The sequence below is a fragment of the Caloenas nicobarica genome, chromosome 3 (assembly GCF_036013445.1).
Source record: "Caloenas nicobarica isolate bCalNic1 chromosome 3, bCalNic1.hap1, whole genome shotgun sequence".
Taxonomy (NCBI): Eukaryota; Metazoa; Chordata; class Aves; order Columbiformes; family Columbidae; genus Caloenas; species Caloenas nicobarica.
Genome location: NC_088247.1, coordinates 55026846 through 55054465, shown reverse-complemented (window position 1 = coordinate 55054465; position 27620 = coordinate 55026846). Strand labels below are relative to the sequence as shown.

At 35.5% G+C, this 27620-nt stretch overlaps 1 protein-coding gene across 20 annotated transcripts in view; it reads left to right on the top strand.

The window, feature by feature from the left end:
- The window catches only part of TRDN (triadin), a 233463-nt gene that overhangs the window by 9785 nt on the left and 196058 nt on the right, over positions 1–27620 (top strand). For 19 of the 20 annotated variants that reach the window (XR_010606058.1, XR_010606057.1, XR_010606059.1 and 16 more), the window contains exon 2: positions 24599–24808. Coding sequence is in view for 17 of the 20 variants with exons in the window: in XM_065633053.1 (XP_065489125.1) it covers positions 24599–24808 (210 nt within the window). In the remaining 3 variants the exon portion in view is untranslated. Of the gene's footprint in view, positions 1–18751; positions 18773–24598; positions 24809–27620 lie in introns of those variants that run through there. The other variant, XM_065633050.1, reaches the window with a different exon arrangement.

Below are 27620 nucleotides of genomic sequence, written 5' to 3'. Positions count from 1 at the left end.
TGACAATGAGTCACAATTTGGTCCTTATTTTGCTGCTGAGAGCTGTGCAACTACACATTCCCTTTGTCTCTGGGCAGGCTGCAAGGAGACAGGCTGGCCCTGAGGCCACACACAGCTTGTCAGTGACAAAATCAAAATTAGCTCCTGGATTTCAGTCCTTTTTCAGGCTGTTTGATGACTATGAAAAGTTTTAAGATGTAAACCATTCCAAGAGACAGGTTTAACAAGGTCTATATGCTTTAAGATTAATATCCATGAAACTAATAATGTATGAGAGCTAACACACAAGAACCAGGGGGTAAAATCGTAACGACCTCATGAGTGGAGTGAGATGGCCAGAAGCTAACAACACTCTTCAGTTGGCAAAAAGTTTAGCAAAGTCACACAGCAGGCAAGAGCGAAATAGCTATTTCTCATGGTAATTCATGAGTCACTGCTAGAGGTGCCAGTGGTACCAACTGAAAAAGGGGCCTAGATGAATAAATTAGATTAGGTGATTCATCCTGTGGCTAAAGGCACGTGAGGTGCTTCCTAACCTTTAGTTAGACTGCCGTTTAAACATTGAGTTAGGAGGTTTCTACAGAATTTATTCACAAAAAGCAAATTCGCAAAATTAGAATATGTCTTTTTCTGTTTTCAGTGTTGATTAGGAAGCAGATAGTCTACCTTTTGCAGTGGGGTGAGGAAAACACAACAATTTTGGCAATGATTTTTTGGAGGAATCAGTCTGTTCTTGTTCAGAAGTACCAGGTAAAATCAACAGCCTAATTACCTGGAGTGGTAAAAAGTCAGAAAACCCAGGACTGCCTGTAAAAAAGTAAGTCTTTGGGGCAATAGAAGCTACAAATTCTTAATGAAATCCCTTAAAACTTGCATTCTTCTGTGCCTGAGGGTCTGGACAACTGAGCTGGTTATCTTGGCTGCAGCCTGGATGCTTTCTCGTAGCCTGTTGAGGCATGCAAGCATGAGGCCAAATTTGTTAGCTTAAGTTTTAGGTTTAAGAATTTGTGTACAATATTACTCACAGTTGGTATGGCATCTATGCATGTTCAGTTCGTACAGAGATACTCTAAGATATCATTACCTTAGTTAACCCCTCAGGTAGCTATGGACAGCAAGAAGCGTTAAAACCTATATGCCAGAGATTGAAGCTAGTCCGTGGTGGACTAAAAGTGTGTGTGTGCAGTTAAGTCATGTTTAGCTTGTGTGCAAACAGATGAGCTGTAGGTCTGATCATTTATTGACTTTTTGTAAAGGAACCTTGTGCTCATAATTATTTGGAAACATATCTTAAGGGCACTTACATGATGAGAAATATGTTCAAAAGCCTAGTGGTGTTTTCAAGTTATTGTGATGATCAGTTCCCACTGATTTAAAAATGAAATCTGTGAAACTACTTAGGTTCTCAAAAGTCCTAATCTATACACTGAGCTACCTAATCCTTGAAAAAAATCTCATCTATTAATATTTTGAGTAGTTTTATCCATTCCCTCCAATGTAAACACTGAGTAAGAAGTGTATTATTCCTGCTTTTACTGCTCTGCTCTGGAAAGCTGTTACTGGTTTACTTTAAAACACATTTCATGATGCAGGTTTGGCTTCAGTCCAGGACACACTGAGAACGGATAAACCAGAGTTGCCCTCTTTGAGGCAGGTCAACTGTTTACAGAAATGGAGAAGCTTTCATTCTTACTGATGCTGGTATTCCCTGGTTCCTGCTCTGTTTAAGAAGGTTGAACTAGTGGACAGTGCTTGTTTTACCAGCTTAAATCATATTTAAAGAAGTAGAGGGCAGATTGCTTTAAATCAAAATGATTGAAAAACCTTTTAAATCACCAATTTTAGTCATGAGTTAAATCAGCAAACAAGAAACCTGGATTTCAAAACAGCATTTTGATTTTTTTTTTTTGCATATGTCTTCTACCATTCTTTTTCCCAAAAGAATGGAAAAGAGGCACTGATTCCTGTTGGCCAGTTACCAGTATGGTGCCTGACTACAGCCTTTCTCACTAAAATTGTGCCTTCTACTTTCAGAGAGAAAGGTAATCTAAATATCTATCTATTAAACCATTTATCCAGATTTGTAGTCTTTACATGTTGGGGTGGGGTGGGGTGTTTGTTTGGGAGTTTTTTGTATGTTGTTGTTGTTGTTTGGTTGGTTTTGTGGTTTTGTTTGGTTTTTTGTTTTTGTTTTGTTTTTGTTTTGTGGGTGTTTTTTGTTTTTGTTTTGTTTTTGTTTTGTGGGTGTTTTTTGTTTTGGTTTTGTTTGTTGGTTTTTTTTATGATAGAGAATGGTAAATGGTGCATTTCTTTTTTTACTAGGTAGTGATTTAATTTTTACTTGTGATTGCTGTCAAGCTTAATTCGGATGAAAGTTGGAATTCAATTAAAATGGTACAAACCCAGCATTCCAAAATTTCTTATTTGTGTACTGTAAATGTACTGGATTTATAGGGAAAGTCAACTTTAAATAGAATCTGTTTTGAGAAGGTAGGTGATTAATTAAACAAATATAATACTATTAATAATTTAGTTTCTGGCCACTGCATCCTACAAGAATATATAACTGATAAAGCTCATTTTCTTTAATGTAATGTTTATTCAAAGGTTAGAGAAAGAAAACATACTTTCTACTTTGAAAAAAAAATCTAATTACTTCTTGACATGGAATAAGATAATAATTGAGTTCAAACGGTAAAATAAACTGAAATTAAGAACATATTATTTGCATTTGCACACAGGTTATACTCTCAAATGAAAGCCTAGCTTAATTTGACTCCACCTGATTAGCCAGTGGTTTCCAATAGCTCAGTGATTTCTTTAAATTTCTTCACAATTGTAAGGGCTAGATTGTAGCTTTTTGTTTAAGTAAAAGTGATTTCTATACATAGCAGTGTAAAAGTGCATAGTAGTGTAAAAGTGTAATCCTTAGCACAGGTTTTCTTAATTTCATATTTAAATTTTAAAATATATCTTTTTAAAAGCATTTAAAGAAAACTCTGTTTGTGATTCCAAAAGCACCAACAATTGTATTCCCTGCTTTCCCTCACTGCAGCATCATTTGGTTGGGGCTTAAAAAGGAGAATTATTAAAGATTAATACTGAAATGTCTTCAGTAGTTGCAGATGTATAGATAGGTGTAAAACAGCAACATTTTCTTTTTCTACAGTGTTTTCACTCTGATTTAAAACAAGTTCGAAGGTATGGTGAAAGAGAACTTTACAGAGACGTGAAGATTTAATATCCTTACTGCTTTACATTAGCAGATCAGACTGGTTACAGGGAACATGAGGTAGATAAGCAGATCTGAACTGTAAAGTCACTGCATCTTAAGACTTTAAGATGTGGACAACTAGCTATACTTCTTATCCATATGATCCCACTGTCATGTTCTCTTGTCAGCACTAAAGATTTTTATTGTAATTATCATTATTTCATATTTTAGTCCTAGCCCTATGTCTTTATATAAATCTTGCTTTAGTGCATTGGAACATGATAATTCATACTTTGGATCCCTGAGTGGGAACATGTTTAAGCTGTGTGTTGTCAAAAGGAACCTGTAAGTTTTAGCTTCTAGTTTTATTTCTAATATGTGCCTACAGCACAGTTGGTTTATGTACGTAAGTCTATTTCAGGAATTATGAAGGAACATGGCTACCAAATATTTCACTAACGGTAGAGATAGTGACACCAATAGGTAGCAGCAAAGATATCAGATGATGCTGCCAATGCATCTTGCCATGTCCCACATTCTGTCTTTTTCTTCACAGACTCTTGATACTTTTTTTGCCCTGTAATAGTTTTCATTTTTCTCTTCTCCCTCTTCCAAGATCCGATAGACAATACTGCAGGTAATATGCAAGAGATGTAACTCTAGTCCCTTCTCTAAATGCAAAACATAGTCAGAAGAACATGGTAAAGAACATAGTAAGTAGCTACATTATTCTTCAGACTTCTTAGATTTTAAGGAAAAGAGCTGAGCTAACAAAAGAGATCATGTAATGTAAGGGAGGCTAAACCAAACCAAACCAACCAACCAAACAAACATACAAAAGCGTAGAAGACAATGATTCTTTTTTTTCTTTAATCTTAAACTGCCTATGCAAAAGCTCACCTATGTTACAATTTCAGTCAAATCAGTTCAGTTGCTCAAAATCATGGTCAGTGAAGAGTTTTGCCTTTAGAAATCAGAATGAAAGAGATGGGGCTTTAAGTCCTGAATAAGCCTCACTTGAGTCCTACAGCACAGTGTGAACTTGTCTCTGGCCTAAAAGTTCTGCTTGGTGCCATGTGAAGGCATTTACCATAAGAAAGGAAAATATAAAATGTCAGACACAGAAAAACTTTCTCACTGGAGAAGTATCCTCTCTCCATCTTCAAAGATAGCTTTAAAAAATCCTTTACAAATATGTAATGAGTAAAGACCTGCTACTCCCTGTACACGCTTATGTTCGCAGAACTTCAAAAGTATCTCTGTACCTTTGCCTGGAGTCAAATTGTCAAAGGTACAATGAATCTAAGCCTTTGTAGCCTCCTTTGGTATGCAAATGCACTCGATTTTTTCCTATATTCCATTATGTAGATTTAAGTTGTGGTTTTCTGTGCATGTCAGGAAGGCTAAATCTTGTTTCAGTCTTCACTAGGAGGTTATTCACAATTGACACAATTATCATAAATATAGTTTTCTGGTTACTATTTTACTGTTTTTAGAGGCATAATTTAATACATCTATTCAAATGTTAAGATCCTCATTTTGCTTTGACCTTTTCCTTCTATAACAGGTAGGACCTTAATTTTGGCTTCAGGTCTATATATGTAACTCCTCCTGAAGTCAACTGAATTTGTACATGAGGATATATGATGCAGAATTTAACATCCCAAAAAGGCAATGTCACATATATATGATACAGTTCAAGCTATATAATTTTCATATTTTATAATCCCAATATTTAAACTGCAATCATAACACCAATTTAATATAATTTCAATTGCTTTTCTTTTTTTAAGGGAAAACTTCAAACCCTCTTCTTCCTAGACTTTTTGTTGCATCACCATCCATTATAGGATTAAAAAATGTGAACATTTCACAAGAAGATATCCAAAGTTAGAGTCACCCCTTTAAATTTACCATTTGTTTGGTTTGGTTTGTTTTTTTACAGGAGTATTATTATAACATTAATTATAGCAAAAGATCCATGATGAGGTTGAATGTCACCCCTGTCTTCCCGGGACAGCTACATGACCAGATGGCTTGACTACATTCTATCACTTGGAGCAAAACCACTATGTACTCTGCTCTTAATTGTGTAACAACCTCTAAAATCAATGGAGATGTTATTTTGGTAGTAGAGAGTGAATTCTGGGGATACAAGGTTTTCTCTTGCTTCAAAAAAAAGAAGGGCTCAAAAAGCTTTTTTTTTTTTCTTTTCATTTTTTTAATCTGTAAATATATTTGATAATGTTATCACTTTAGTAAGTGGCATGTCAACTCAGGATTAAATACAAGCATTTTTTTCACAGCAAGAGTAGCCCTGTTATCAGATGCCCAACCAGAATTAATCTATGCGAGATACATTTATCATAAAATAAATCTCTTGTTCTAGACATTGTAATTTTGTATTGATTACATAAAAGCCACTTGAAGTGCTCTGGAGAATGTAGTGTGCTAGTCTGCTGTTAGTAAACCAGATGAAGTGACAAATTTCCAGATCAGTAAGAGACAAAACTCTTCTTTCTCAACCTACTTTCTTTCTTCCTTCCCCTTCCAGAAACAAGTGCACTGGGGCCCTCTGCCCAGAGACAGATCTCCATCCCTATTCCCTGCATTGGTCACAAGTGGGAAATCCACAGATTTTGTAATACAGAATGGTTGGGGTTGAAAGTGACCTCTGGAGATCATTATAGTCCAACCCAACAACTTTATTATATTTTGCCTGCAAGGTGCTATTGAACTAGAGGTTTCCTGTGATGATTTTTGTTTTCTTTTAGTGATTTGTGCAGAGGTGATGTAAGAAATATCACAAGGGAAACTTCACTAGGTGGCTGTTATTCTGGAAAGAAGGGAATTTAGTAACTTTGGAAATTATGGAGAAAACAGCTACAAATATGTGAGAATGCAAATTCAGGAAAGACATTTTGATTTGCAAGCTTAACTACAACAACTGATGAGGCTTCAGCACACATTTAAAATAAAAATTAAATGTGAATTAAATGTGCATATGCAGATATCAGCATGAGGGGTCAATGTGCAATTTTGCCCGAGCTAACAAGTTCAATATAATTTCAACTATACAGGCAAAACAATGAGGGCTAGGTTTTTGTCTTAAAAACTAATTCGTGGGAAGTTTCTTTTAAGAATATATTTGCCATTATTTCATTTTTTGCCCAGTATAGGCTAATGCATCTCACACTGAGAATTGCTAAAGACAGTTTTACAAAAGAGATACAAATGACTAAGTTAGTTTTATAACATGGTTGCTATCCACTCTTCAATGTGTCATGCTAAGCGTGGAAAACCAGAAATAATACAGCACCTGCAGAGGCTGCCAGAACTATAAAGTGGCACTGGATCTATTTTTTTATTTCTTTTTTTTTCCTGCAGTAGTGCCTAGAGGTAAGGACTCCATTGGACTCATCACCTTATTTCCTGTAGCAAGAAACAGTCACTACCCTAGAATCTTACAATAATTTTTATTTATAAAGATTCTTTTATTCCTTTAATAAATGACTTTCATCAGCTATCCCTAAGGAATAACAAGGGAAAAGAACCTTCCCACAAATTCACTGGTTTAAGTTATTGTGAATGAAAACTCAGCTAATGTGTTCATGCTTTTACAGAATACACTCTCTACACCCATATTCTTGAAGATATCATTCCATCTTTTTCTTTGTCTCTGTCCTATTTTTATTCCACTTTTTACATTTACTATAAACTCTTTTACATTTGTTGACTCATTGAATTTAGCAAGTCAATACCTTCGAAATCACTATTGTTGTTACTATTAACACAATCTTTGCTATCTTTAAATTTTTGTTGAGAATTATTTCACTTTGTCTAATTGAATAATTCTAAGTCTTAAAAAAATAGATGAACTTATTTAGGTCTTTAATGAAAGTTGCCTACATGAAGTTTGCTAAATCTCTGAATTTTGTTTTAGAAAAGATTCTCTTGTTTTCAGCTAGTCAAGACTTCATATCTATGTTTGCTTTCAATCTTTCCTCTACTTTTATGCCTTTCATTCTTTTAATTAGAAGAATCAAACTTTACTGATACATTAAATATAGAAATATTACCTTTTATTCTCACAGTGATTGGAGAGAATATTTTCAATGGTTTTGAATGAAATCAGAACTGCGGTAGTGTCTCATCAGCTGAAAAAAGAGCACATGTTCTGTCTGAAAGAGAATACATTTTTAGTCCTTATCTGTTAGTAAGTTTCTGATTTACTTTTCATTGCAGAAATGTCTCTTTTGTTTTGTATTTCCAACTTGCTTAGACACTAGGGCAATGAAGTGGCAAGATAAGGAAATCATAAATTAGTTTGTTCTTCACTGATTTTATAACCAGCATTTCACGAACCCTTTTTTGGACATAGATATGAATAATGTGAATTTCCCAGCACATGGACTGTTAATTTTCCACACATCTCTTGTACAAATGCCATTTTCATGGCTTGTGTGCTTCCTAAGGTAATCTGAATTTATTCTCTATAAAAGTTACCTACCCAAATTTCCACTATATAAATCTAAGCTCTTTTAAACCTATACTTCTTTCTGCAGAGAAGTAGCTCTTGACTAAAGGTAATGTGAAGTATCAGCTGGAACAGAACTACACTGCACATGACACAAATCCTGACAGTATTTTTCCAGGAGAAGTAGATGTTCCCCTTACTTATACTTGCAGAATTTTATTGACATTTGCAACACTTGATCACAGGAACAGTGACTTTAACAAGCTCCTGATGTTTAATGGTCTTCCAAGTCCATTTATGTAGTGTTTTTTCTAGGGAATAGCACTCTTTGAGAAATGAATACCCAAGGGACTCTGTCAGGTTGTAGTCCGACAGGTCTGAGCATATGGAAATGGAGAGAAGAAAATCTAACCTGCACTTGCCCATTTGGTGACAAGGAAAACATTCCAGCTCTTTCGCACAACAGATATCTCATGAATGTCCCTCAAAAACTAACAATACCACTCCTGCCCTGATCAGCAGGATGCGAAGGAATGAACTGTTGATCCAGATTTGGAAACAGGCTCATCTGTAAATAAGACTGATGTCTTATTTAAGTCTTATTTGCCTGGTTAGATGGTGTGAACCTTTTATTGTAGATCCCAACAATGGAAGAACCCTAAACCTACTTTAGCTTTTCTGCACTTATCTATCAAGTAGCCTGATGCACAGATTCTGGGGAGTACACGGGATGCTGTGCAGTATGTAGGTAGAGTTCTTTAAAAATATCATCCTTTACACACTCTTTCACAGTTTCTCTGTGACACCTGGCCTAAAGTTTAATTAAAGCACTACCTTAAATAAAAAGCCAAGAAAAGTTATAGCAAGTGTAGAAGAATGTCTGATGGCCTACTTCTCTAATTCATTATTAGTCATTCAATTATTTTAGATACACTTTGTGCCTATTCTTGTCTTCCACCATAATACTTTAATAGCTTTCTGAATGTATTGTACTTTTTCGGGGATGAATTGTGTTAGTGAGTGAAAGATTATCAGTTATGTGACCATAAGAATACAGTCAATGTAAGCTGTAAGGCTGAAATATCAACTGTAATGCAAATGTTCATCTTCAATAAATGAGAAAGTATGCATTTTTTATTTATTAGCACTTATCTAATTACAGCTGCAGCTGAAGTCTATTGATATAATAGAAAAGGAAATTAATAAAGAAAGGTTAGATGATGAATAGGCCTTTGACCAGGATATAACAGCCAGCAAAATCTTGCAAAGATGTATACAGAATAACTAAGTAGCTCTTGAAAGCTTTTTTAAAAATTTAGAAAGGACTATCAACTTCTACATCTGCAGAGGACATCTCTATCTCTTTTCATTATACTGACAGAGTTATCAGTTGAGACTGCTGTATTAATATTAAAGAAACTTCAGAGAATTGCTTGAAAGTTTCCTGCAATGAGAAAGCAGCAGTAGCTTTGGTATTCTTAAAATCCAAGATGGAAAGATTTCAAGAAACTTTATACACAAGCTGAATGTGTAAAAATGGCTTGAAAAGGTGCGAAAAGAATACAAACAGCTACACTCAGAGGAAGCCTGTGATATATTTAGCTTAAACATTACAGAATATGGAGAAGCAATGAGCCAGAAGTTAGAGCAGAAGACCCAAGTTCAGGTCTGTCTCCTGCCAGACTTCCAGTGTGGCTTTCACTCTCCACTTAATTGCTGCATCATTTCCTTTCTTTTGAATGAAAATAGAATGGCCTTACATGACAGCGTGAGCTGGGGGGAAGATAAATGTTATAAGACTGGGGGCAAACAAATCCAGATTTGAGGATCTATAAAAAACCCAGAACATAATTGCACGCTTTGAATATGACCTGAGACTATGTGAAGCTTTTTCATAAATAGGAAAACATTGTTTCTGTTGATGTGTTTGGGCATTCATAGATTTGTGAATATAGCACAGGCAGTTTGGACAGCAATACCAGGCTAAAAATGTCCTTTCAGTTGCTGTCTCTATTTCATTGATATGGAACAAAGGGTGTTTTTTCCTGTTGGATGAAGGAGAGTGGGATGAAATCAGGACAAATATGCATAAAATCCCTTTTGGGCATTATGTTTGAACTTCAGGCATAGATATGCAACTTTTTTCTTCTCCTTTTCTATCCCCAGGAGAGTCAGCGAGTAAAGCACAAAAGACTAAGGTTGGGGCAAGATACCAGGAATGTTAGAGAGGTCCTACAAGTGTCTGATGTTCATGCAAGCTGGGTGGAAACTTTGGAACACCTGCTATTACTGTGGGCTTGGAATACTGGAGCTCCTACTGTATGGATCTGCTATTTCAGAGAACATGGGGAGGTGTTATAGCTTGTGAATGAGAGCTGAATGGTTTTGTGATGACTTTGTGCATGTTTATAGCAGATGCTAAAGATTATTTGGTTAAGAATCAATGGAGGGAAATAAGGTAACTCTCATTCCAGCCAGGTCAAAATTTTTCCCTGGTGGAGATCACTTTCTGTTCCAGTTAGCAACAACAATATGAAGGGGCCACCTTGAGATGGAGGTTTTTTCAAAATTCAGAATAAACCCTTTTAAACTGCAGTGAAGCAAGACTTTAACCTTATGAATTGTTTTTGGACTGATTATGACATTAAAAAAAGTAGAAAGGTTTTCCTCTGTTCTAAGATGTATCACCGAGGTTTGAGGAGTGCTTCGCTGGAGCCCACTTAGATGTTAATTAGTTTTCCATGATCAAATAAAGTGGAAACCTACTTTGTCTTGGCTTCTAATGTTTTAATGCAGACACAGGAACTGATAGAGGCTACGAAGTTCAGAAAGATTCACATTCCAAAAATGTAAGTAAATGGATACCTGATCAATGAATAGGGCAGAGGCATGCCCAGAAAGGTAAACTCAGACATGTCTAAACTATTTTGTTCCATCAGTATTCTAGTACTGATTAGAAAAATGTGATGAGAATGAATTAAAATTAATAATCATTTTGCAACCCTCTATGCTATGCATAAGCATGTGTACTTTGAATTTGTATTCTAAAATCTGGAATCTTACACAGTTAAAATAATTTCACAAATATATCTCTCATGTCTCTCTGTCTTATCATTAGTGCATTCTTCCTGGTTTGGGTTATATACTTAGAAGCTTAATTTAAGTAGGATAAAGAGGTATTTTAGACATACTCTATATAGATAGATATTAAAAATAAATCATATTCTGGTTTAGGTATCTTTGAATTCAAAGAAGATTTTTACCTCGTCAGTCACTGAATACATTTAAGGCATTGTTAGCCTACAAGTAAATCTTTCATATGAATCCTTTTCAAGATTAGGATGTCACTTCTCTGAGTCACTTAACAATTAAACCATGGATCAAAATTCTTTTTTCCTTACTGATACCTGAATCGTATAGCAAAAACATCCTCCTCAGGCATTACAGCTTTTATATGGATAGAATTTTCATTTTCAAGGAGGTAGGGAGAAAGTAATTTTTACTTTCATGGTTCAGCAACTTAGTTCTGAAAAAAAGAGATATGTTCACAACGTTAGCAACCTGTTCTGTACTAGCAGTGGAAATTTTTTGTTTAGTGGAAAAAAAAAGTTGGTTTAAAATTATGTCATTATTGCTATATGTGGAAACCATTAATAGATAATGTTGTGGTATACATACTTGAAAAAAATCATTCATTTGGGATTTGGATTTACTCTGCTGCATGGGAAAATAAGTTAGTATCTTTTGTAAGAAACAGACAAGTCTTGAGCTACATTCATCAGTTGATAATTCTATCAATTGTCTCTCTGTAAATCACAGAGGTTGTATAATGCCCTTATTATACACCAGAAAAGACTAAACAAAAAACAGATCCTGCCCATATAACACTAATACAATAAATACAAAAAAATGCTAGTTTAATAACCTTGCACTTCTTGGTCTTCCATGCAGATTTCCCTGGTTATCATACATGACATTGCAAGTTAGAGTTGATGTAGAAATTGGAACTTTGCTTATAGTTTGGAAATAAAACAAAGAGCCTTTTTAGGTGCACATGTCAAAGTATTTCTTTTCATGCATTCATTTTTTTTCAAGAAAAAGTCATAGCTGACCCCTAAAATCTGAATTTGGATTCCGTAGTTTCTTCAGATGAATAATAGTGGAGAGGTATGGAACCACGTTTACTTGTGCAAATATTTTAAACCAAATTTGCCATAATTTCAAGTTTCATTTTATATGCCACATGGATATCTTACTGTCTAGCTAGGGATATTTCTAGGAATTATTATACAGAATGGCTCCATTTCTGGAACTAAATAATGTAGCCAGGTAACCACTTCTTGACATTTATCAATGGAATAAATTAGAGATCACTCTGAATCTTATATCTGTTTGGGCAGTTGAGGTCTTTATTATTTTATCTCATTTACTCTGCAGAGATTTGAAGAGGTATGATAAGAAGATTTAAATTGCAGGTCAATCTACAGTCACTTATAATAGATAAAATTAGATAAGGAGGGTTTGTAAGCCTAATTTCCAGCTCACAAAAGCAAGAGTCCCTAAAACGGTCTGTAGTCTATTCATTGTGCTCTTAAGCAACTCTTCTGGTTTTATTTGATCAGAATGTGGTAGTGTGAAAATTACCAACATTAGAAGTCCTCTGGGCTCAGGTATGGGTGCAAAGCAGACTCACTAAGAGTCTCATTTGTTCTTGATTTATTTCTGGGTAAAACTCTGGTATGGCTTACAATTTCTAAAATCTGGTCACGACCTTGTTCTAGTGATGGGTGTTGATTGATTTGGGCTGACAGGAGGAAGGATGCAGAGAATGGTTATGATTACTGAAGTGATCTTTTTTTCCTTGGGTAACCTTCAAGGAATCTTAAATCTTGGGTTTTCACCTTTTCAGTGTGTAGATGTGGTGCCATAAAAATATCTTCACAGGAAGACAAGAAAAGATAGCTAAGACTCTGTACCTCTACATGAATACTATGTAGTGGTCTTTCCTCATTGGACTTGAACTGGCACATTTTTCACATGTTCCAAAGCTCAGCCAGAGTATAATCCTGAATAAAATGGATTAAGGCATTGCTACTTGAGACTATGAGTATGGGAGAGCATTGTTTCCTACTTTATCAAAGATTTTGTTACTTAGAATGGGTCTCAGTAGTCTCAAAAATATCCCATTTTCTCCAGAAATACTACTTACTTGAAAAAAAGTTTTCTACTAAGATATATCTGTAGCTTCTAATATGTATTTGTAGTTTCTATTAAAGAAACCTTTGTAACATAGTGTAAAGATTTCCCACCTCGTGAGCATCTCAGAACACATTTTAGATGACAGATGTATTGTGAATATGTACCCCCAACAAAGATCAACTGTCCTGACTGTGACAGCCTATCCTATGTCTCAGCTGCCCATAGAGATCATTCCCAAACAAACATCAGAGGTGAATTATAATATTAATTCAATCTATCAAGGTTAAACTTTAACTTCAGATTATTATTTTTGCAATCAGTGTTGCAAAAAGTAAATTATAAAACACACACAACTACTGAATTCTATTCCTTGGCGCCAGTTCAAGTGCCCTCTTGTGCCCTAAAACCGAAGGGATACTTTCCAAAGGATTCTTTCAGACCAAGAAAGAAGAGAAAACAAAACAAGACCTTCACAGGAGCCATTCCTATCATGACTGCCACTGCTTCCTAGAATTCTTTTCTTATGAGAACACACACTGAATACAAACAGAAAGCATTTTGGGGGTGCATTTTAATTGTCCCATAAGTTTCAAAGTAAGCTTCAGAAAACCTTGTTTCCCTAGTATTTTAGGTGCTTATGTAGTGGATTTGCCTTTAACTGTTCTATAAGTATACAGATGGAGTACTCTCACAGTTATTAGAAAATAACTCCCTGACGGAAGATAGACCTTGGTTCATGTGTTCCTGTTTACTATGGACTATAGCTAACTCCTATCTCTCATGAAATTGGTTATACTGTTTTGCAAGCCATATAACAATTTTCTTCAGTAGACCTCTTTCAGTTTTCTCTCTTGCAGAAAGCATGACCTGTAATAGTTTCATAGTAAATTGTTATTTACAGATGAGCCATATCCGTGACACAGATGACTGACTTGCTGTGAGCACTTATTTTAGTTTTCCCCTTTTGTCAGATAAGGAAATTTGTCTCTCCACTTTTTGGCAAAGTCTTTTTGATTTTTTTTTCCTACATAAATCTTAGTATAGCAATTTCTATATTCTTCTTGGCTAAAAATGGCTTTTTCTTCTGTCTCTGGTAAGAGAGTTGGGGTCAGGTCTCTTCAATATGACTTATGCGTATATATATTTAAACTGTATGCATAAATAAGGTGATCTCCATATTTGAATGCTGTAATGACTGGATAGCTCCATATGGAAGACTTGGCAGACTTGCAATGTGAGGCACTGCTTCCATTGTAAGTTGTAGAGACTATATTGAACTGCTTTCATTTTGAGAGTCTGTAGATATCAGTCCATTAAAAAAATATAAAGTTGGCCCTAACTTGAGGGTCAGGTTAGCTTGGAATAAATGAAACGAAGCAAATGATTTTATAAATCATTCCTAAACATGCTTGTTTGAGAGAGAATAGTAGTTCCACGAGAGGAAGTAAAGATATGGAATTTTCTTTACAGAGTTTGTTTATGTTGGTACGCTTATCGGAGGTGAAGACAGAGGTATTTGTAACCTACTCTTTATACTAATTACTCTCAATATTTATTATGACTATCATTATTTTTCAGATGGGAACAGATTTTATTTTCTTTTTTTCATAACAAAAAAAAAAAGTCAGTGTTTTTCTCTAATCCTCTCTGAAGGATGCAGAGATGTGGAGTTGAGTTTCCAAAAACAAATAACAAAGGGAATGCATACAGTGCTCTAACTGTAGAAGGTTTCATGCTATTTAAAGATAAATGGCAACCACTTTCCTCCAGCCTTCATTTTGACATTTTAAAAGATAAGATGTACCTCACAGCTTATATCAACTCGCAAGTACATCTAAATATCCCTTTGGCATCTCTTTCAGAAATGTCAGATTTCTAAAATGAACAGGAAGGTAAAGCATTTTACTGTTTCAGAGTACCAATTTGTTTCCAAAGAAGGAAGGCAGTACTACTGATTAATAAAAAAATTCAGGTGTGGAAACAAACAAACAATGGATTTTTCACGGTACTGACAGTTTAGTACTTTGTATTCAGAATTCAGTTACACTCATCTCATCTATGTACTGAGAACGTGGAAATGAAACATTTGATTTTTGAACAAATCTCAGCATTTCTAAAAGAAAATGTAAAAACACACCAAACCGAAGAGTTATTTCAAAGAGAAAAATTTAAATGTCCAACTTCCAGGTCATGCAAATGTAGTCTACTGCCTTTTGCAAAATGAGCAGCTCAACGTCCCTTTACCTTGTTTGGTCACTGGTTTAAAGTCCATTAAATGGCTTTTTCTTGTTCTTATCAACTGTACCTCCTGTAGTTTTGATTTTATAGAACTAATTTGTTCTATGTTGATCATTGTTAATCCCTGTTGTCTTCTAAGTTATCAAGAAATCACTACACAAAGTGATATAGCTGTAAGTAAAATAATCTGTAAAATTTCCCAGTAAAACCTGTTGTCTTTTAAACCTGGTCCATAGGGCTTCCCTTACTTTCCTTTCCAAAGCCATTTCAGGAATGAATTATTGCAGAAAGGTTCAAAATAGTCATATAAGACTACTTTAGCAGGCTCAACAACATGGAAGATCTTTTACCTAAAAACTAAATGCTAATCCCTTCTGTGTCTGTTCTACTTGAATAATCACAATAATGTAAAAGCTCTTTGAAATACATGTGCACACATGAAAGAGTCACACAGAGACAGAAGGTTAAAGGTTGTATTGGCAAAGTGTTCTTTATAAGCAATTTTGGAATGAAGTGAAGGCATTTTTTACACTTTCTTGCCAAAGTATAGGAGACAAATTTTCCTCCACTTAATTTGAAGTATTGACCAATGCTCTACTAGACTATGAAATTCAAACATGTAAGGAAAGATGGAAATTTGGCTCCAAATTACTAAAGTTCAACTTTTCAAGTGATATAGGAATCGTCTCATATGAATTTTCAATGGCATGTGAGCTCCTAAATCCAACAGATATCAGCTGACCTAACTGGGCTCTCTGAAGTCAAAGGTTAGAACTATGTCAACTCAGCATGAGTTAACTTATTTTACTGCTGATTGTATTATAAAATACAGCATAATTGGGATCTGACTGAAAATTGTTCCCACTTCCCTTCCTTGAAGTTCTCAGATTGCTTCAAGACATCTGTACAAACAGGTAGAATTCCTCTTTTTCGTATGTAATTTGTCTAACACTACAGTTCATACCTTGGCCTATGCCAGAACAAGTAATAGCTAATATTAGTATTTCTTCAACAGGATCCAATTATTCATTCCCCAGAATACAGGTGTTGCCTATTAGGTTTGCAAACATCAACTTTTTTTCTTTTTCTGTTGAGGTTGGGGAGAGTGTTTGGTAAGATTTTAGTTCACACTGTTCTCTGCAGGGGAAATCTCTTTAGACCAAAGAGACGTTTTCTCAGTTATATATTTATTCCTTTTAAAAATCTTCTGAAGATCTTTTTTCTCAGTTACACTTGTTACTAGAGCAAATTGAATTTCTCATCTGTAGAAGACTTCCCTTCTATCCCATTCCACCTTCTGAACTATTCCAGACAAATCACCCCTAGTTGCTACTACTCAGATTTGATCAAGAGGGCTCCCATGATGGTACAGACCAGGTTGCCCTCAGGGGATTGTGACTCCTTGCATACAGCAATGGTCCAAATCCATCGTTTGAATCTGCATGGCAAGGAGTTAACCACATATGCCAGCTTGTTACATCAGATACAACCAGTCTTTTATATACACAAAAATATATTTAATCTTTGTAGCTGTCCTCAGAAACAAATAAAATCAGATACATGAATTCAAATAATTGTAGCTAAATGGAAAATGTGGGGTTGGAAGTATTTTGATTTGGTATTCTTAAAGTATGATTAAGAACTGCTGTGCTGAATCTGATTAATTATTTCAAAAAGTGATTTATACCAGGTATGCGATGCATTATATAAGAAAGAGCAAGATAAAGGAAGGAATTTATCTAAAAACATTGGAGCTTAGTTTCTGTTTTCCATATTTCTTCTATTGAAAGTTACTACCACTTCACAGTGGGTTTTGAAAAATTGTTCTACGTGGAAAAAATAATCTTCCAATACATTTTGTATTGCTTCTTTTTTATTATAAAGGATATTTGCATAAAAACAGTAGATTTTTTTTCTTAGAAGTTCATTTTCTCTTGCTGCTCCCTCTCATTTAGAATCGCCATAATCCTCGCAATAGATTGACATGAAATTGTTGTAATATCATAATAGAAGAATTATGACTGCAAGTAGGATATAAACAGCAGGCTCTTAAAGTGAAAAGATCCTGTTTCTGCCCAAGAAGCATTGGAAATAAAGAGCAACAGAGAACTCATAACAGAAATAAAATATTGTTAAAAGTGAACATTTGTTTGATTTTGATATTCATTTGGTATTTATTTGATGAAAATAAGGTCAGCAAGAACATGAAAACAACCAATATGTCCGATGATTGGTCCAGCTGGTGCATTATCTTGATTTCATCAGCAGCCACTGGCTGAGGCAAAATTATAAGTTCAGACATTAAATGCTTAACCCCTACTCTACCAAAATATTTGCTCAACATTTAGGGATATGAAATAAAGAAAATTATTGAGTCAGAGATTACGTTTTTGTATTCAAAAGTCCTTTTTTCTTTCATGCAATTTTCTGATCCCTATTGTAACCTGTCCGTACATCATTGGAAAGTAATTTTCTGTCCATAGAGGTATGGAGCTTTTTTAATTAGTCTAAGTTAAAATATTTTCTTCACTATTTTTTTCCCACATAGCACATGGCAGTGTACTGTATAATAAGAAACATTCATTATTACAGTCCCAAAATATGTATCACACCTTAGAATATAGCATTAAAAACTTCTAGTTTCCACCTCATAGTATTTATTAGTAGTAATACTGCTACTATTATTATTTACTGATGCTGTATGAAGTACACATTTTCTTTGTATTAGATAATGAAATGGCTTGATAGGATGTATCTTTTATTCTACAAACTTCTTATTGAAATCAATGAGATGAAAAGATTGGTATACATAATTTCTTGGAGAATGAATAGGAAGGATTAATGGGATTTACTTCTTTAAATTATCAGATGTTCTCTATTGATCAAAAAATAAAACCAATACAGATATAATAACAGAAAAGGAAATTAAAAAAGTACACAGCATGATATGTAATTATAAGTGCCTTTTCTGAATTCAATTGTTCGGTTAATTTTCAGGCATCATCCTCTCTGTATTCCATAGTCTCTATTCTATTTCTTTTGTCATGTAGAATTGGTTGCTGCATAATCTGCAAAGCTATTTTCCACATTTCATAAAGAATATTACATTTTTATAACTATCAGTCACCAATATGTCTGCAAACATTCCCTCAAAGGCAGTCCCAGTCATAGCTTTCTAAGCCTTTAGTTTGCAGAAATACTATATTTTAATTTTGAAAAGTTTGCCAATATATACATGATATATGTTGAGAGGTTTTTCTCTTTGAACTTTAATTACATAAACTGTAGAGTAACACTTCAGTACTCTGTGCAGTGAATTTTAAGGTCTGTATATTCCGGGATCAGTTGTGAAACTCCCTTTATATATGATTCCTTTTTAGTTATTCCAGTTGCAATCATTCATTTATACATAGGGGACTGTAATATGATACAAAAGAAAAGAAATAGCTGAATGTCAGCCATCTCAAGAGAAGATTTATGCTGCAGCTCTAAATAAATGAGCTTTCCTTAAAATTGTCATATTTCTACTCAACAGCTTGCAGAAGCTTGTTCATATTCAGAAGACCTACACTAGGTGCCCACCACCTGTTTCTGAGCTGAACTGTAGATCACTGCCCTACTCACAGAGCCTGGTGCAGATAATGGTGAGACAGAGGAGATTTTAAAGATAAGCTGAATTTTCCTATTTAAGTTGTCTTTCCTTGTTTCCATCTGCTGCTCTGTCAGTGTCAGGAAGAGTCTTGCCTTTATATTACCATGTATGTCCAGCAGAAAACATGATCCATATTAGTGGATCTAACTAGTTTCCTAACCTACTGAAGGCTGCCAGGACTACAGATCCTCCATAGCAAGTGGTTTAAAATCCACTGTAATCACATAGTTTGTCAGCATTTGGAGGAGAACCAAAGTTTTGCACAGCTGGAATCCGCTCTCTGAGCTGTTCTGCACTTTGTTACTCACTGTCCAGCATCTCCATCTCTTGGCTACTGGTGCTGGCCGGATAAGATGGCAGATGCTCTCTGTTCAGGCGCGTACAGTGGATCCTGAAATTCTTTCTTCTTTCCAGTCAGCATTTTGTTCCCATATAAATGTATAAAGGAGGAAAAAGGCATGAGTCTAGTGAAGTGTTGAGAAATTGGATAAATACTTAGGATGAAACAGAAGCTTTCTGAACAAAAGTCATTAGACCATTTCACAAAAGAATATTGCTACTGTTATTCTATTGCAAGCTACTAACTATTTACCACAGCAGAAATTCTGCCTTTTCCACTTGTATAAACCAAGGGTGCAGCGGAGAAATTAAAAGACAACAACTCTATAGTTAGGTGTCAGCATCACCTGGACAACAGGCATAGGCATAGACTTTTCTTGTGATAGAAAGCATTTTCCTCCAATGGGAAAAGAGTGATTGCTGTGAGAACTGTAGGGGTCTGTGGACTCATAAAGGTGATACGCGGGTCCTGAAAAAAGTGTAGCAGATTATTGAATATCCATTGCCCGGTCCTTCACTGAAGGGTTCTAGTCCCTTGTCTTCTTCTCGGGGTACTCTCCTTGCCATAGGCTGACTCCTGCCTGTCTGATCGCAACAGTGGTGGATTGATAAGGTCACCAGGTTAAAGCCCAAGGCTCAAGCTGGTGCTTAACATACAGTGTTGATTTATATAGTCATTCTTTCTCTTTTTAGCTCCCTTAATTAGTATTTAAATATTCCAAGTGAAGTGGAATAGGTCGAACAGGAGCCACTAATGACCTGAATCCAGAATACTCTATAGCCTATTTACTGGAGTGTTCATCTGGGGAGTGGAACAGACAAGTCAAAATCTACCAGCTCTTTCATATCGAGCAGACTGCACTGAGGCTTCCCACATCCCAGCTGAATCGTCCTCGCATTTAAAAGGGAACAACCTCTTTCTTTTAGTAGCATGACTAGCCCTCTGCTTTTATTATGCCCAGACTTAAAAAGGCATTTCACATTAAATATTTTACTTGAGTTTGGGGGGTTTTTTTGTGCTGTTGGTAGAATGAAGACTGTAATACATAAAATAACTATGAAATAACTTAAATGTAGGAAATTGCTGGTTTACACTTGCATGAGTCAGAATGGAGTAGGGTTTTGTTGTGTTTTATTTTGCTTTTTTTTCCTTTTTTTTGGCTTCTGAGGTAGTGGGAAGTATAGCTGCTGAACTGCAAAATCAAGTGCCCATCCTTAAGCATGGACTCATGCTTTTTGTACCTTAAGGAGAGCTCAGGTCACAAATACAAAGGTTATTTTATCTGAGCTGCCAAAACTACAAGCTCACCCTATATTCTGAAAAAGTCACACAGTGTTCTCCTCAAAGTTGTCACCAATTGTCAAGGTTTATTTATACATATGAGACCTTATGGGCCTTCAGATTGTATTCTAAGCAACAACTCTGAAACCAGAGGAATAGTATGAATCTCAGAGTTTTAGCTGTTTGGAATTTAGTAAATCAATCTGTTGATGTAAAGGTGACATTTGTGACCTGATGGGGTAGTTCTGTGTGCATGAGAAGTTGTGATGTGGAGACAGAGATATATATCCCCAGAGTAATCTTTTTATAGAAATGTATAAATAACTTTTTAAAGTTCCTATCCTCATTGAAAATCAATAGCAATCACAACCCAAAGTGCCAGGAGGCTCTAGCAGGCATGTGGTGGTGGATTAAAATTGGATGGCTGAAATTGTAACAGCCTTCAGCTGCCCCCTCCACTCGTGTGACGGATGTTACCTCCTCCAAAGTAGGGACAACTGATCTGCTCATGAATCTCCTGGTCCACTATTCATCTGAGTGTACTAAAGAAAACTGACTTGGATTCTGGTTGTCTCTAATACAGACAGTGAAATGTGCCTTGGAAGAGAAAATGTGTATCATATGGGTGGCAAGGATGTCTGGAGAAGTCCAGGAATCTGATTTTAACTAGTTGCTGAATGACCCCTGCCTATTTTACTAGTGAAAATTTACAGTAATTTTATAGTAAAAAATTATATTCATCAGGTGATTTCAAAACATCAAACATGCCTGTCTTTCTCATTCCCCGACTTGGCACCGAAAGCCTCACTGACCTCTCGGACAGGACCTCTGCTTTGGTGCTTTTCTGAGAAAGAGGAGAAATGTTGTTGGTTGAATTGATAGAAACATTGCGCATGTGTAGGTCTCCTCTTTCTCTACTGGTCTACCTGTGTAAATAGCATCACTGTAGGCTTGGGGAGAAAGTTAACACTGGTAGAGGGACAACAATGCACACAACAACTGGACACAGCAAAGCAGGGACCAAGCACAGGAAAGAATCAAGATGGCACCATGGGTACTGCAATAAGAGAGTGGTTGTATTGAGGAGGGCAATCATCTTGGTGTCGTTGTCTCTTCTTTTTGAAGTCATGAAATTAGAACGGTATCAATATACAATCCACCTCATATGAGAATATGTAGCAGCAAACTATTCCTCAAGAGTCCTTAAATGAACTCCTCCAGCCAATTTTGTTTATATTAGTAGCTAGGGACACAAAAATCTAATTTCTATTTTTAGTGGTTTAGGACATCCTGTCTGGGTTGCTCCAGGCAATTCAGAAGTAAATGTCCTGTAGATGATGCCTGCCAGTCCTGTGGGCATGTCTCTGATACCATAAAGCACCTATAACAACAGCGAAGACCCTTCTTAGGCACCTGAATCATACTTCAAGCACCTGCATTGGGAACCTCTAGCAGTATAACAGCATTTTTCTTAGCTTGACTTCTATGTAAATTTGCTTCAATAGCTGTTCACTCTCACTTCAATGAATGTAACAATGGTGATTTTACTGTATGACATCCTGAGGTTTTCAGGGGAAATCTCACTAAGCCATACCAGCAGCCAAAAGCATGCAATAAATAACATTTTAGCATAGTTAATTTTTGTCTCTGCAGTGTTGCTCAGATTGATAAATTGTGGAAAACTGTTTTCTTCACCGAAGAAGGAACATAGCAGTCTGAATTTGAAAAGTTAGGTATACTAAATAAGAAAGAACTATTTTTGCACAGCAACCGACCTAGAGGAATGATCCTTTGAATGGTAATTATATGTATATGTCTATATCTATTACACACATAGAGTTTTAATTGCTTATATTATAACTGTGCAAATATCTGCCATTAGCATGTCCTTGGAGATATGCTGTGATATTAATCAGATTTGTCAAGACGAGGCAGTACTTTTCTATTCTCTCTTACACATCGTAAATTCTGACTGATATCCCCAAGGGAAAAAAATGCATAATGTGTCATTTATGACCTGTTGCATGCACAAATCACTTGCATCTTGCATGCAGTAGGATAACAAAATGCTATTGATTTTGAATTTGACTTTAGGAAACAGATCTTTATTGCTGGTTGTCACTTGGCGGATTTTCCTCCTGCTGTGAAATGTTTGATTCAAAATTTATGTTTGGAGAAATGGAAGTGGTGATGTTTTTATAATATATATAAAAAAGGGCATAAATTCTGTCTTAGTAGATAGACATTATTCATTACCAGAATAAACATTCTATAAATAAGACTAACTTTCAAATAAGTAACAAAAAACTTGTAATATGCCAATCTTGTTCTGCTTATACAACATTGCTTTTTAGCAGAGAAGCTTTCTGGGGCTTGAAACAAAGCACAGATCGGTGTCAGAGTGCTTGTGCAGAGGCAAGCTTAACAGGTACAGCTAAGGGAACTAGATATGTAATGCACTACATAATAATAAAAAGAAATGTAGAATAATTCAGGGTATGATTTTGAACACTTTAAGGATATGACAAATTAAGAGTTTGGGAACCTCTGATACCAGAATTGTCCTTACATTTTCTACAGATATATGTAAGATACGTAAAGGTCATTTCGGTATCACTTTATTGTTCTCACTTTCTACAGAAAAAGAAACAAAATCAATATTCATTAGCATGAAGACTGGAAGACTTGTTATGCCATTGTGGTTGGTGGGGTTTTTTTCAGGAGTAAATATATGTACCTATGGGTAATATCAAGGATCTAATTCTTCATTTATTTCTCTAAGGATGTCAATATAGTGATTCTCAAATAGAGGCTACATACACATTGTGATGGCAAATATCTGAAAGTCTTCAATAGACTTACACTTTAGATCTACTGATGTTTCCAACGACATATTTGCCATTTTCCATGTGAAAAGTGAAACTAAACCTGTTCGTGTAGAGTAGCTCAGTCACTTTCCTCAGCTCTGTCATCCTAGCAAATCATCAGCTTTATAGGTTCTATCAGCTGTGAGAGAAGATAGGTGATCTCAGGGTGAGAAGTAAAGGTATGAGCAAACCAAGCATCACACGACTCCTTGAAATTTCAGATCTCTGTGGGCAAGGGTTGCTGAAATTTGTGAGAGCTGGTATCACCTGCCAGACTAGAAATGTATGTAACATATCTTTTAGTATTTTAACAGTAGCTTACAAACAGATATTGTAAACTAAGCTAAGTGGAGGTACTGTGCTCTTCTTCTGATGTTGACTGCAGAGTTATGAATATTTTTACTCTTGTCATTGTATATACTGGGAAACAAATACCAACCGAGATTGTTATATTATCACTTTCTTTTGTGAGGAAGACTAATACATGAATTGTTGTCCGGTTTCAGTTACCAAAGGTTCAGTTTATGTCCATATTTAACACTTCTTAATACCCCAGGAAGAATTAGATTAAGTCACCACTGTTAACCGTCCATTAGACAGTTAATGTGTGTCAGCTGTTTACTTAGCTAACGTACATACTCACCTTCCTGCTGTTTTCTAGTACCTAACCTATGCTTTCTTGAATTAAGTCTGCTTTGGAACTGTAACTCTTGTTTCTTAGCAGGTGATTGCACTAAATAAAAAATGCCACAAACAAAGGTATTTAAAAATCAGCTACAAGTCTCTTTGCAACTTATAAGGATAGTGGGCATGTAAATAATTTTTGTTTCTCTTAGATGAAATGGAGTATATACATTCCTATTGCCATTGATAAATGTTCTCGACAGCAGAACTCCAGCCAAACCTTGAGTGGTGTAGCTCCATTCTGGTCAATGCAAATATATAAATATAAATATATTTATATTTAATCACATCGCCTGAGAATCTGGCCTACAGTCAGTCCTTTGGAGAGTAGTAATATTTTATGCTTTCATCAATCACTCTCTTAGATCTGTAGCTATTCGTGGTAGACTACAAAATGTCATATTATAAACAAAAAGGCCAGTTGTGCTTATTTCACCATGTTTGCTCCCGAATTAACTTTACTAAAAGTGGCTTCATTTCAGGAAAAGCTCCTTCCAGAAAGCACAAGAACCTGTCTTTAGTAATGTAATATTTGCATTTATTAAAATATTCTGAGTACAGAAGAATTTCAAAGCAGCATTCATATTCTTTATTTTTAGGCACCAAGTGTTACATTCTAATTCCTCTGCTTTGACTATTTACCTAGGACGTATGTCTACAACCACAACAATAATAGATGGTAAAAACGGATCCGTGCCCTCATCATCCATGAAAGTGGGCAAGAAATCAGTTACAGAAGACCTTGTGACAACGTTCAGCTCACCAGCAGCATGGATTCTTGTTGTTGCTCTGATTGTTACCTGGTCAGCAGTAGCTATTGTAATGTTTGACTTGGTGGATTACAAAGCCTTTGCAGGTAAAATTCAGCATATTCTGTTTGATGTCTTGTATATCGAAATTTAAACATTTATTAAGGACAGTGTGTTATGTAAATTTGCGTGTCTTTCGCCTTCTTGGAGCCAACACAGTGTCTCTGCTGAGTTTACCAAGAGACGAGATATTGTGAGAAATATCAGAATATATTAATTTACACTTCATCTATCTTTATAATTTAAATATCTCCATTTTGCAGCCCATCCTCATGCTAGAAAATGTGTATGTTGACAAGTATATATAATATAATATGTATATGATCACCTGTGGTATGATTTCTGTTTTGCAATTTCTATATAAAATTATTTCAAGAAAAATAAAACTAGATAGAAATTCGTATTTCCTGAAATATATTTTAAAGTCTAGCATAGTTGCCTTGACTGTTCTGACATCCGCTTACACAGTTCAATGACGAGAAATATGAAAAAGATATTTTCTAAAGATGTTAACACTAAATTAATCTTCAAAATCCATAAACACAGAGGACCAGACTCTTAATATGAGCTTAGTCACACCCTTGTCTTCAATAAAGAAATAATGCTAGCATAGATTAAGACTTGGCAAACTGACTGAACAAGATCAAATTTTAGAGTATACATTGTTTACTGAGGGAAAAGATGAAAATCAAGTATGTGGCATAAATGCCATGATCATGGTTGAGGAATGGGGAGAAAGGAATGGGAAATAGAAATTACTTAATTTTTATGGCTTGTATCTGGCAATGACATATAATGGAAAATAAAATAAATTGACTACCAGTGTTTGTAAAGAGTGCATAGCGTTCAGCAAGCCACTTTAACAGCAAAACTTTTGTGAAGTAACCGGGCCCTTTTCTTTCTTAAATAAGAACTCTAGGTCTCAAGTTATCACATCTGTAACAATAATTAACTAGGAATCAAAATTCAGAGTCCAGCCTTTTAATTCAAAACAAATTGACTTGATGTCTCAGAGTTAATTTCCTGGACTTTATTAGTTTACTGATAAATCCATAGATTTTTTTGTCCTGCTGTCTATCAATATGACCTTGAGATTTACTTAAAAAGCTTTTGAGACATAAATAGAACTTGAAAGAAACCATTCAATGGGTGGATCAATGGATGACATAGAAGCTCGAAAAGTGAAAAAAATATAACTCAAACTTCTCTTAAATTTTTTCTTCTCATTTATCTTTGTTTTCAGAAGGAATTCACTTGAGTCATAGCAAAACACAAAGCTCCTTTTGAGTGAGCCTCCCAAAACAGGCATCAGATTTTAATTTGTAAACAACACATTTAATGTTACAACACCAATGTAAACCAAGAGAGAGAAATCACCATATCCTGCTTTTAATTGTCCATATTGACTATGAATCAATAAGTCAATCAATCAAGTTCTTAATATGTTTACAATATGCATAACTCAGGCAAAACTCCTAAACTGATTCCTGAACTGGCAGTCAGTTCATGCATGCTTGATGTACTAGTCAGGGTAATGTTGAGCAATGAGAATCTGTATTCATACTGGAGATGGAAGGAAACTTTCTAAGCAGATGGAAATCTGATGTTCATGTTGTCTTGGTTAAAGGAGCTTAAATCCTGAAGTTGCTGATGGAAACTGACATTTTCAGACCAGGTTGTAGAAATAAAAAACATGTAAAATTTAATCTGCAGGGTGAGTTCATATTTTGTGGACACCGCTAAGAGATGATACTTAGGTATGAAATAATGAGTTTGTTTCTTTTCCTTCCCAAAGATATTTCTCTTCCTAAGCGATTAATTAAGCCAGCATTTAAATCAGGTCTCAATGGTGAAACATTAAGAGAAGGAACTGCTGTGCTCTTTCAGACCAGGATTTATTAGGCTGTGTTCTGCATTTATATAAATACAACAATGGCTACATAGCTCTTATCATGACCTCTGGGTTTCAGCTCCTGAGTTCCTACTTAGGCTGATTTTCCAAGTGAAACTCACTGATTATAAAAATTCCATGGAAATAGCTGAAGATTTCACATAGGACCACCCAGCTGGCATTATTGATAGTAGAATGATTTTCACCCTTTGAGAGTTTGGCCCTTTGCCTCTAGTTGAGGTAATGCCATCCTTTCATATAGAAAGTAGAATTTGGAGTATATTTTTAAATGACTCCTTAAATACAAAACCTAGTGATATTCTTTCTTGGGTTTGACACTGCTCTTTGGAGAACCATAACTGCATAAAATAAGTGAATATTTATTTTCAGGACTGTAAGTTCAGTTTTGCAAACATGATTAAAATTAATTTTCTAGTTTTTAAACATAAATGAAAGGTGCCAGAGAAATGACATTCAACTGTATGGTTTTTAATCTATAAACACAAAATATTCAGTGTCGATTTTCCAGAAATACTTGCCTTTCATAAGTCAGTGCTTTTAATTTCTTTCCCATTTCATTACATGAAGTTCCATGAAGTTCAAGTTTAGAAAATATGCATAGCATATGAATGAGGCAAGTGGAGAGAGGTGAACTTGGTTAGTCTAGAGAAGGGAAAACTGAGGGGTGACCTAAGAGCAGCCTGCAGCTTTTTGAAAGGCAGTTACAGAGATGACAGAGGGCAAACAGTTACCAAGATTATGTCCTTGCCATATGAGGTGATATAAAGAGGGGATCTGGCCACAAGTTGCTGCCCAAGAGGTTCATTTTGAACAGTGGGTGGGGGGAAGTCTTTACCAGGGAGCGGTGAAGCCCTGAAACAGGTTGCCTAGAGGGACTGCAACTTCTGTGTCCTTGGTAGTGTTCAAGACTTGGCCAGGTGGCCATAGCTGACTGGATCCAGTGTTGG